The 12,539-nt window shown below is 35.4% G+C and overlaps 1 protein-coding gene across 2 annotated transcripts; it reads right to left on the minus strand.

Moving 5' to 3' along the window:
* Positions 1-201: 201 nt before the first annotated feature.
* LOC149412792 (histone deacetylase 8-like) lies at positions 202-10,992 on the minus strand. 2 transcript variants are annotated; one of them, XM_089644898.1, is made up of 8 exons: positions 10,950-10,992; positions 10,107-10,293; positions 8,896-9,037; positions 8,397-8,503; positions 8,130-8,322; positions 4,266-4,438; positions 1,647-1,853; positions 202-336 (listed from the first exon to the last, which is right to left on the minus strand). In XM_089644898.1, the coding sequence occupies exons 2-8, from the start codon at positions 10,285-10,287 to the stop codon at positions 302-304; spliced, it is 1,038 nt and encodes a 345-aa protein (XP_089501024.1). In that variant the 5' UTR covers positions 10,288-10,293; positions 10,950-10,992; the 3' UTR covers positions 202-301. The 2 variants fall into 2 exon arrangements, with proteins under 2 accessions (XP_089501024.1, XP_089501023.1); XM_089644897.1 differs by lacking the exon at positions 10,950-10,992 and adding an exon at positions 10,618-10,797.
* Between the last annotated feature and the right edge of the window lie 1,547 nt (positions 10,993-12,539).

The raw sequence follows: 12,539 nt of genomic DNA on the forward strand, positions 1-12,539 counted from the left end.
GTCAAAAAAAATTTTTTTCAAATGTTTTATTACTTGCCTAAAAATTGTATACATTTTTAACATATTTTTCGCCCTCCGCGCTGGGGATTCCCCGTGTTATTTACAAATAAAAAATTAAAATAAATTTACCTATGAGTAGTTAATTCTATGTAAATCATTATATGTAATCACCTATTTACTAAATTGTTAGTCTAAATTTAATTTCTTAATTCATTAACATTTTTCCAAAACTTTGTAGAAAAATAGTATTAACATAATAATTTATCACAATCACAGTATTTTTATAAGCTATGAACACTTATCATAAACTGTTGACGCCATATTTTTCCAGATTACCTGCAAAAGAAATAAAATAAGTATCATTGCTTTAATAAGTAAACTTAAATATTTTCATGAATAATTAAAGGAAATAATCCTTGATCAAACACTGAAGTTCCTAATATATGTACATATATAATCATCATGCCCAACAATTGAATTCGGGAGCCACCTCTGGGCTAGAGCCCCACAATACTTGATAAACCTACTTGATTCTGTGCAAAAGAGGGCGGTCCGCCTGATTGACAATCCATCATTAACAGACCGATTGCTATCTTTAATGCACAGACGCAATGTGGGCATGCTGAGTCTGTTCGACAGGTATTTTAATGGAGCCTGCTCTAAGGAGCTAGCAGCATTGATCCCCGGTACACCGATGAACGTGCGTGGAACTCGACGAACACCTGTTCACGGTTGATGTTACAGGCATCTGTCTTTCCTCCTTCATATAATCTGGGCCTCTTCGAAACCCTAAATACCTTACCTTACCTTACCCTACCTTAAACCGCCTCACAATGCTGCCTAACCGGGTGGCGACATAGCTCCCCTAAGCCTCGTAATTAAGCGGAATTCTTGCCCTAACAGACTATGAAATAATTACAATAGCGTATTATCCAAGGTGGATATTTTCAGTTGCGAACTTACCAAATACAAGAGGTCCATAAAAGAATATTTCTCTGATGGTTTGTGAATAATGTTCTGTCTCTATTGTTTATATCTCTATTATGATTTGATTTATATCTACAACCTCTCTCCATGGCTATAAATGTATTGTTTTTTAAATTTTTCGTTTTATATAATCTTTTGTTTTGCATAAATTTTTGATTTCATATTCCTTTCTTACAAATTTAATTTACTTATTCCTTATTATGCTGTCTCAGTAGAGGTAAAGTCACAAGGAGGCAATCCATAATTGGTTTTATTTTGGCTATATAATACTTATGTACAAACTAAAATAAATGTAAACTGTCGATTTCCCGATAATTAATAATAAATAATTAAGTGGATTTGATTGTAGTTGCTAATTAAAAATATGAACAAACTTAAATACTGTTATTGAAGAAGATAATACTAATAAATCTAAACCAAACATGAAATAGAACAAGACACAACTAGGAATCGAAACCAGGATATTTTGTCTTACCGGGACAGGCGTCTTAAACGACTCTACCATTGGGACCTATTATTAAACGTCATATTTTCCTGGTTATATTTCATGTTTCTTCTAGATTTATTAGTAATATCTTCTTCTTCAACGATTATTACATTGATGATCATAACCTACAAAAAAAGTTAAAAGAAAAAGTTCCTAAATAGTGTTACTTTACCTTGAATACTGTTAATGGTGCTGTCCAAATACTCCCTCGAATTCGTGTCTTTTTGGTTGCCTTTTGATATTGAGATTTCATAGTCAGGTCCATACTTTAAGAAATAATCGTGTTCTGGTATGTCTTCCGATATTAATTCTTCCTGGCCTGTGATGATGGCCGTCAGGTAGGTCCATAAACGGGCCGTATTGGCCATGTTATACCCTCCTAAACATAAAATAAAGACTTTAGCGAGAGAATATTTTTCAGTTTCAAGCTGCCCTAATGACATTTTGAAGAGAGTTACAAAATGGGTTTGAATAAGAAACTCAACTGAAAATGATTTGAGATGTGCTTAAATTGAACCTTGCTTAACTCTTTGCATATCAACTGTTGTTACGGCAAAAAGTCTAAACTCACACGCGGCTGTATCAACAGTTGATACGGAAACTTTGACGGCCGATATTCCAGCGCTCTTTCGTCATAAATGTATTTCTTGCTCACTTGGACATTCGTAGAACTATCAAGATGCTGACATCTACAAGAATTTCTCAAAAATAAAATTGTAATACATAAAAAAAGATCGATAATCAAGTGCGCCTTTTCGCGCCTTTTAGTCCTTTAGTTTACATTTTTGTCAACGGATGGCGTTAGTACTAGTATGTCATTCATAACTTTTCATAACTAAAAATGATAAGTGATCATGGTGTCCCACTTGTGTCTATCAACGCAGTGGCCACACGCCGAGTGAATGGCGGGACCACATTCAAAAGATACGGTACGTCTTTGTATGAAATTTTATGTTTTTGTTTTTATAAACATCTAAGAGTGTTGACACACGAGGATTTGTTTTCATATTGTGGAGAATAATCTGTTCTGCCAGAAGCTATAATTTGACATTTAATTGCGTGTATAGGTATTTGAAAATATGTACCGCGTACGGGTATAGATAAAACGGAGCAAATTAACGCGTTCAAAAGGTTAATATTCATAGTATAGACGCTATTGAGGAGGCGCGTTCACCTATCAACCCTTGGAATGCCAGCGATCTGTAGCGGATTTGCTAGGAAATCACCGCTCTTGCCTCGCTTTTATGGTTTTTTTAACCTTAAAAAAAGTTCCTGGCTTACTAAAATAAATTTTATCCGCTTGGCAAGGAAATAATTTAACTTAATATTAGCAAATTATTATAAGCATGATTAACTCGCCTGAAATATCCATACAAATTGAAAATATCTCCCAAGTAAAAATAAATGCCGCCGACGGGAATTGAACCCGCACCTTCTGCTGCTTGACTTCTGCTACCATTTAGATTTGAGTCATATATTCTCCTTACACTCCTTTCTTCGCTCTACATGCCCAAAATATCTAATCGTCCCTTTCTTAATCTTACTCATTACGCTTAACTAAACTAAATTTAAACTACGGCTAATTTAATGTGTTTTCCTTGCGTTTCATGATTTTCACACATTAGGTGTAATTCCTAAAATAATAGTCAGAGTAGCGGATACTCCCTTGCCCTTATATTATTATATTGCCCTTGAAAGAGGCCATTCAATAACCACGGTGACATTACGCAGCCTTGTTTAAACCTTGTTTCAAAGACCCAATCCTGTCTGATGTCTCCTTCAACGGAGGCAATCTTCCGAACAGGCCTTCCATTGATATGCTTGGTGTAACTATAAGTGACCAGCTCAGGTACGGGGGCTCCATCGAAGCCAGAGTAAAGTTGGCCTCTCAGAAGCTGGGCGTACTGTACAGGGCCCGCAGATACTTTAATAGTACACAACTGCTGACCCTGTACAAATCGCAAGTGCGCCCTACTGTCGAATTTGGCAGCCATCTCTGGTCCGGAGCCCCTAAATACCTGAAAAAAACCCTTGACTCTGTGCAGAAACGGGCGGTCCGTTTGATAGATTCACCAATCTTAACAAACGGACTGCAATCTTTAGAGCACAGGCGTCAGGTAGGTATGATGTCCTTGTTCTATCGGTATTACAATGGAAGATGCTCTGAGGAACTAGCGTCAATGATCCCTTCGGCACCGGTGCGTAGTCGGGATACATGCCAAACGCGCGCCCAACATTTGTACACGGTTGACATTTGTCACATGAGAACGGGTCGCTTCTACGATTCGTTCTTAAGTTCAACAGCTCGGCTGTGGAACGAGCTGCCGGCCTCTGTGTTTCCTCCCTCCTACAACATGGGACTCTTCAAGACCCATGTTCACTCCTTCCTCTCCACAAAAAGACCCTCCACACAGCATCCCCAAAGATGACATAGGCCCTGAGGGAAATTATTTTCTTCAGGGCCTCCTGTGTGGAGTTAATATAAAAATATATAAAAAAAAAAACCTTTTGTGAAATCAAACCACCCCGTAAAATCACCGTTCACCCTAACACATGCAACGCTTCCCTCATACAGAGATGCAATTGCCTGAGTGAGATTTGTATTCACTCCATACTTGGACAACACCTTCCATAGCTTTTTCCTGTCGACTCGGTCATATGCTTTTTGTAGATCTACAAAGGCACAGAAAAGTTTCTGGTTTTTTTGCCAGAAACTTCTCAGTGAGCATACGCAATGAGATGATCTGGTTCATATGTAACAATCGATTTGTGGAATATTTTTATATTTTACCTCCTCCGAGAAAGAGCACGGGTTTATCCCACGCCAGTATGCTGGAGATGCATTTGCCCAGGCCTGTGGGGGTGATGTTGCTCTGTCCCAGGGGGTCCCCGTTGAGGCAGTCACCACCGCACTGCACCACCAGGCACTCGGGCTGGTAGCTGCGCAGGATCCGCTGGGCAATGCTGATTCCAAATTGAAAGTATGTTATGCACAGTTGATCTAGCTTTCTTGTAATGCAATATGAGTGTTGTGTTTTGCAAACATTTAATTTTAGGCAAAGAAAAGTAGCAATTAGCTTAATGAGCATTTATTTTAATGAAATAAAAACAATTTTTGCTGACGGGTCAATCCGCACCAAATCATCCAGAAAATTTTGGATTTGTCACCCACCATCTCAGATTTTGATGAAACTTTAAATTTTTAATCCTTCCATATAGATAAGAAAATATACCAAATTTTACCTTCCTACCTCAACTCGTTTTTTTTTTATGGTCAGTTGAAGTTTGGGCAAAATAAGCGTTTTTACATATTCCGAGCACTCCGGAAGAGCTTGTACCTTCAATGAAAAAAAATTGTATCTTTGTCATTTATAGTGCAAATGCAATGAAAATTTTCAATATTATCAAGAAAACTATGCTGATTGCAGAAAAAAATAAATAAACCCTTTACATTTATCTACTTGACTTTAAAAAATTACCAAAAGTAATTTTTTAAGTAATTTTTGGGACGGAAAAGGTACTTTACAAAAAAGCAATATCTCGGGAAGGTACAGTGTTAATGAAGTAATTTTTTTTTTTATTCATATCTACAAATAGCATAGAATCACATACAAAAATAAAATTCATGGCATTTTACTTGCTTCAATAAATAAAATCCATTTTAAACTTTTTTCAAACTTTTTGTAATTTTTTTTTTATTCTTATCTACAATAAACATAGTACAACCTAAAAAAATAAAACTCCTGGTATTTTGTGTGCTTCACAGTGTAGAAACGTTTTTAAAATGAGAAATCTTAATCATACAGAATTGTTCCAAGTTTTTTAAAATCTAGATACTGTATTTGCAAATAAAAAAAGTCAAACTTATTCGGTCCTTTACAACATGCTGGTAAGCTTGCAATGTAAGCTTAAGGCACCAACAAAATAATGTACCTTGTTCCTTACCCTGAATGCATACACCATAGCAATATTTTATAACAAGATCAACTTTTTAACTCTTTTCAATACAAAGTTAACTCTTTAAAAAACAAATACAATAAAAATAAAACAGGCAATGTAGGATTAGGTTAAATGAAAGTACATTACAATAATATTGTTTACAAATAAATGTTCAAGTTCATTTTTTACTTTTATTCTTGATCTGACCCATAAGATGGTTGAACTTTTGATCAGCATGATGAACGTCTTTTTCAAGAAAGTAGTAAGCTCTTCCTGAACCTTTTGTTGTGGGAGGGTCAACGATATTAAAAATATTTTGTAGTGGAACAAAACAAATATCTTCTTTTTGATGTGGCCAGTAAAAGGATGGAGCTGGGCCAAAAGGATGCATAAACTTGATTGATACATCACACTCGTCTTCATCTTTGGAAACCACAAGTCCAAAAAACCAATGGTTGTCATATACGCAAGCTACATAAGAGTTTGTACAAATTTGTACCATACTTAGTTGCTCAGAGCGATTTCGTTCCCCACTGAAGTTAAAAATCAAAGCATAATCTGAATCTGAACTTATCCTTTTTGTGCCAACTTCATTTTCAGACAGAGGAACAAAGCAGTGGAAACCTCGAGTGCCTGGTATTGTTTTAGCTTGTGAAAAACGCTGCTGTAATTGTTGCCTGCAAGTGAATAAGCTTTCTTTTCTCAGCAAGTAAAAATATATATTTTCTACTCTCGACTGACAAAACTTAAAAGTTTTGTCTACAGTTGTGATAGTGTTGCCAGGGCCAAGTTGCAAACTTTCTCTAGTTAGAAGACGTTTTACTGTTCCACCTATTCCATCACAGGGAGATTTCCCATGACTCGTAGCAAAAAACGACCAACATGCTTTCCAAGTTGAAGTCTTTTTGATGGTGACACAGATTTAAAAAGTTTTTGCAGTTTTTATATTGCGCTGCGCAACCATCAGTAAAATAATGAACACTTTGAATTTGGGGAAATTTTTGATTTAAAAATTGAGCAACAATTTTTTGAGTTTCGTAAACGAAACTTACATCATGTTCCAAGTCATCTGAAATTACACACAAGCTTGACACTGTGAGATCTTTGCCAGGCTCTTCACAAGTGTAAATTACCACAAGCATGTAGTATCCTGCAAACTTAGTGATGAGGCAGATAGTAATTTTCATGTTCTGTCTTGTTCTTGTTGCAGATACATCATTTCCATGTAGTGACTTGTCTCTAGGACTGTTTCTTTGATATTAGTCCATTCATTCAACCTATATTACTAGCTATATACCTAAACTATAACTTGCCCAATTACAAACTAAAAATAGATATAAAAAAAATCACAAAAAGTTTGAAAAAAGTTTAAAATGGATTTTATTTATTTTTGTATCTAGATTTAAAAAAACCTAGAACAATTCTGTATGATAAAGATTTCTTATTTTAAAAACGTTTCTACACTGTGAAGCACACAAAATACCAGGAGTTTTATTTTTTTAGGTTGTACTATGTTTATTGTAGATAAGAATAAAAAAAAATTACAAAAAGTTTGAAAAAAGTTTAAAATGGATTTTATTTATTGAAGCAAGTAAAATGCCATGAATTTTATTTTTGTATGTGATTCTATGCTATTTGTAGATATGAATTAAAAAAAAAATTACTTCATTAACACTGTACCTTCCCGAGATATTGCTTTTTTGTAAAGTACCTTTTAGGTCCCAAAAATTACTTAAAAAATTACTTTTGGTAATTTTTTAAAGTCAAGTAGATAAATGTAAAGGGTTTATTTATTTTTTTCTGCAATCAGCATAGTTTTCTTGATAATATTGAAAATTTTCATTGCATTTGCACTATAAATGACAAAGATACAATTTTTTTTCATTGAAGGTACAAGCTCTTCCGGAGTGCTCGGAATATGTAAAAACGCTTATTTTGCCCAAACTTCAACTGCCCATAAAAAAAAAACGAGTTGAGGTAGGAAGGTAAAATTTGGTATATTTTCTTATCTATATGGAAGGATTAAAAATTTTAAGTTTCATCAAAATCTGAGATGGTGGGTGACATGGCCTGGATGATTTGGTGCGGATTGACCCACGCAACTATGTGCATCTCCACTAACCTATGTTCCTGCTTTCCTTCACGCTAAACAATTGATACCTCGTCACTCTATTAAGATAACCTGTGCAGTGTACACGTTAAGTGACCCTCAGTGTCTATAGTATCAAAGTCTGCTAAGAGAACAAGGAAAATTTACATGTGCTCTCAGTGTGTGTGAAAAGAAATCGAATCTATTAAGGAGACCTTGTGCAGTGATTAATCCCTCAGGGCCAGAATATCGATTAACAGCAAAACGTGTTTCAGAAGATCGGGGGTGAGTCAATTCCCAATTCCAAATAAATGTTAACCAGCTATCCCAAGTAGTTATGTCAATTTGAAAGGTTAAGAAACATTGATTACAGTCCACCAGAAATCAATTGATTCGCATGCAATTTGCATTCACAGACTCTTTCGATCTATATGGAAATGTTCTTGCCTCGCCATTCGCCCACCAATAAGTCATGTGTCGACATCCGCTGTTAAGTCTGGCTGAGCTGTGACTAACGGATTCCAGCTGAGCGGTGCCACTTGGAGTGTCTAGTGTTATATCTAATATATACATATGTCTACGGTTAAGGCAGGATATTAGCACCACAAGAGAATGATCTATACCAACTTTTCAAACAGGTAACAGAGAGATTCGTCCGAGACACCCTCCTTCATGGGCACGTTGACGGAGTAGCCTCTGCCATTTCCGCAGCCCACGTCGTCCAGCGAGCCCGAGCCCGGGTAGAAACCCGCCTCGTACTTGTGGAAAGAGAGAGTCAGAACACGCCTGGAGTAGAAATACGCGTTCTCCACTCCATTACCTTACCAATGAATTATTTATTACTATGAGTTGGGTTAATATACAGAATATTTTGAAAAAAAGAGTTTTTATTACCATGATGTATGTCCAAATCAATGTACATGATCCTCCTGAATTTCTGCCTTAATCTTTCTATTGCAATTACAATATCATTGACATAGCAAAAGCCTTCTGCCTCATCCCTGAAATTTAATGATTTATTAGCTCTTGTAAGGAATAAATGTTTTGGGATTACCAAATACAAAATATGTATCTATTTTTTCAACTGTTAGCCCTTTCAGACCTGAATTAAAACTGGCAGTGGTAAAACAAATTCAATGCTTGATTAGTTGATAGATTAAGGACGAGTTGTTTCACAGAATTTGAACAATTCATCAAATTTTAAAGTTAATTCAGGTTCTGTAAACATTTTATTCAAATTTTGTTATTATTTCAGTTTTGTGTAAGCATAAATTAATTAAATAAAATTTACTTGCGCACGCTGGGATTTGAACCCGCAACCTCTAGCTTGCTAGTCGAACGTTACCTCTTGACCATGGAGGCCGTTGAAATATAAAGTATGAAGCAATTAAACCTTTGAGCATGGTGCCAACCTCCGCACCAGTTGATGGCGATCTTCCCTCCGAGAGTCATCAGTGAATCTGCTGCTGTAAGGGTTCCACCGGCTATAGTCAGCATCAGGTCAAACAGGTCAACAACCGGGGGGCAGTCATAACCTAGACAAACACACTTTCCATTAAGATTTCATTACACAAAAGTGGAAATAGGTTTAATATAACTAATGATTTTCGAAACTTTAAACTTTCGAAATTTTCGAAACGATAACTTAATGATATCGAAGCGGTGCGTGGACATTTATTTTGTTCACCAACTCCGGGCAATCAACTTTAGAGTTAATAATTTTGTAAAGAAGCATCTGATCAGCGAAAAGCCTCCTGTTGAGTAGTTTCGTAATTTTAAAACTTTCTTTTTGTAGGAAAGGAGTGAAAAGTGAGTGTAGGAGGGAGGAAACACAGAGATCGGCAAATCATTTGTAGAAACAACCCGTTATCACATGAAAAATTTCAACTGTGTACAAATCGTCAGCCTAGAATGGGTTTGAAACAAGTCAGCATTACATAGTTTCCAGAAAAACGCATTTGAAAGTTTGAGGTGTATTCTATTACTATTATTGTAATTGATTCAAATATTTATTGCTCATTTCTCAACAAATATTCAACATTTAACTAGCAAAATTAGTGACTTTGTAGATTCATTCATTCACCGATTCGACCGGTCGGTGGCCGAGTTAACATTGCGTTTGGGTCCCACCCAGGCGTAGCGTGTTCAATTCCTCGACTGGATAAGTCCTCCATCACAACACAAGCAACATTTTCTGCTTTCTGTGGTGGTAGTAGTAGTAGATTTTCAAATATTGTCAGGTTATTCGTAACACGGGAATGTTTGTCTTTCTTTTTAAAAAGTTTAAAAAAAAATGATTTTAATGAATTTAACTCGGTTTTGCCCTACGAGTGACTTGGTTCAAATCAATTCAAGGCCGGTGAAATGTTGGGTAAACGTTTGGCGTGTATTCCGACTGTGCACCGGTGTAGAAGGGATCAATGCCGCTAGTTCCTCAGAGCGTCTTCCATTGAAATACCGGTACAACCTTCCTCTTCCCCATCTACTTCATATCCCAATTGGGGATGACATACACTTATACAGTATTACACTTGTGCAGTATTCACATAAATTTTAAAAAGACTACAAGGGTTTTAGGGAGTATATAGTTAAGAGGTACATTACACAAGCCAAATTCTTCTTGTTCATCCTTTTCTTCTTCTGAATCAATATCATTAGATTCTTTCATGTAGTCTACGAAGGCAGTAGAGTGGAAAGACTTAAGATCATCTGGTGTAGCCTTAAGACTTGGTAGCACTGTCATGTGCTGTAAAAGCTCATACGATTCGATGAGAGAGTGCACCATGGAAGCCTAAAACAAACGGATAACTTAATTTAAATTCGTATTAAAAACAGTAATTGTAGGTAAAAGTTTACCGAAGTTAATACTAACAAATCTAAAGGAAACGAAAAAGAAAAGAAAAATAAAAAGATAACGGTTACAACTAGGAATTGAACCAAGGATCTCTTGTCTTACCGGGGACAGGAGTCTTAAACCACTCAACTAAGTGATATTTCTGTGTCTTGTTCCGTTTCATGATTCGTTTAGATTTATTAGTATTATCATCTTCAATGGGATACATTTACATTTGCGCACTTCAATAATGTATAAAATAATGGTGAACACCAAACTAACCCTCATTTTGACCGCAGGAATTCTATCGCATTCTTTTAAAAGGTTTTTATCAATAATATAGTGGATAATGTTTGTCGGGTTATTTTCGACCGGCTTTCTGATAGTATCCATCATCAATTTATTTAACTAAAAATCTAAAACAGGGCTGCAAAATCAATTGAATGCAAGTGTATTGTCATAAATTCATTCTAAAGTCAATTTTTAATAAAAATAAAATAATAACAAAACAATCATTTAAAATAGATAACTGTCAAACTGAATTAGCTGACTACGCGCGCGATTTGAACCATATTTGAACTAGAGATGGGCATATTCATAAATAAACCACTCACGATATATTATAATCAATAGACAATAGTCATATCCCGGGTGAAATTCTCTTCAGAAAAGTAATAAGGGTTTTCTTACGACCTATATATGGATTGGGCTATGCCTAAAGTACAAGTAGATACAGAAAACGTATATATACGTTAAGGGACTTACTTGACTTATTGTAAATTAAATATTGGTCTCCAGTGACATCATTGATTTTTTTCAACTAAAAACATAGAAAATCAGTAAAGGCCCGTTTATAATAGGAATAAGCGGTAAGAATAAGCCGTAAAGCCCTAGGCCGTAGAAGTTGGAAGATAGGAAACCTGTGTATCCGTTTATAATAGATGGCAATAATCTCTTATTTTTTTCCATAACCGAAAAGATGGTCCAACTTTATCTTTTGCGGTTACGGATTACAGAAAGCTGAGATATATACCGAGATTTATGTATTTTCGATCGATACTCTATGGATGCTCTATGGTATATACTATTTGACAAGAATGGTTTATTTATGTATTTGACAATCGAACAGTAATATTTGTGTTGTAGAAGTCCTAACAATTTATAGAAATTGGTCTGCGACATTCTTGTATATTTCTTAAATTGATCGTTGTCTACTGTCTTTTAACAAATTATGGAAATGTCCTGTTTTCTTCCTTTTATGATTAATGGGACGCACACTCCAACGTCGTTTTTTCCTTATTTTTTTCGTCAATTGTGTGTCTCCTATTGCAGCGTATGCTATCCCCAGAATTGACAAAAACATTCCACATGCAACAATATCTGATGAATCCATCGTTTCAATATTTATTTCTATAAAACAATATTACTTTTATAAGATGGAGGAAGAAATTACTCTCGGTTGACAGTTGACATTGACAGGTGACAGCGGCATAGTCACTTCTATGGACGTATTCTATTCTATTCCTATTTCAATTATAAACGATGATCTAAAATATTACGGATTACGGATTACGGCACCGGCCTATTCTTACCGCTTATTCCTATTATAAACGGGCCTTAAGTATTAGAAAGCTAGGGTCAATTTGAGGGGTTGGGCAGTTACTCGTCTGAGTGATGACATATGTCAAAGAATTTTTTAAAATTGTTTTTGAAAAAAAAGCCACCGGAGACCAAAATTTAATTAAAATTTTTGCTCCAAATAATTTCTGAAACCGCTGGTAAAATAAAGTCAAATACGCTCCTTAACACTCTGTATATCTGGGTGGTCACTTCAGATAAACAGAGTTTTATTAGAAATTTAAAGTATTTGGAGAGACTACACAATTTTGCACGCAGAGGACACAATATTAAAAACATTGTACGATTTTGTAGCAACTAAATCTCCCTTTCTAGTATGATGAGGGAAAGGAAAAATACTCAATACACGGTATAAAAACGTCGCATTGCAATCAACTTATTACTTTAAAATAATCCAAACAATAATTACTTAGCAATTCACCTGTAGTTAAGAAGTGATGTTTCACAAAAATGGCGTTTTGACATAATTATTATTATTTACTTGGAAATTTTGACAACCTAAAAGATAAGTACCTACTTAATTTTTATTCGTGAGTTTCAATGTGGTATATCTATGGTTTCAGTCA

Source organism: Hesperophylax consimilis, chromosome 22 (assembly GCF_061612785.1).
Source record: "Hesperophylax consimilis isolate HC1 chromosome 22, BYU_Hcon_1.0, whole genome shotgun sequence".
Taxonomy (NCBI): Eukaryota; Metazoa; Arthropoda; class Insecta; order Trichoptera; family Limnephilidae; genus Hesperophylax; species Hesperophylax consimilis.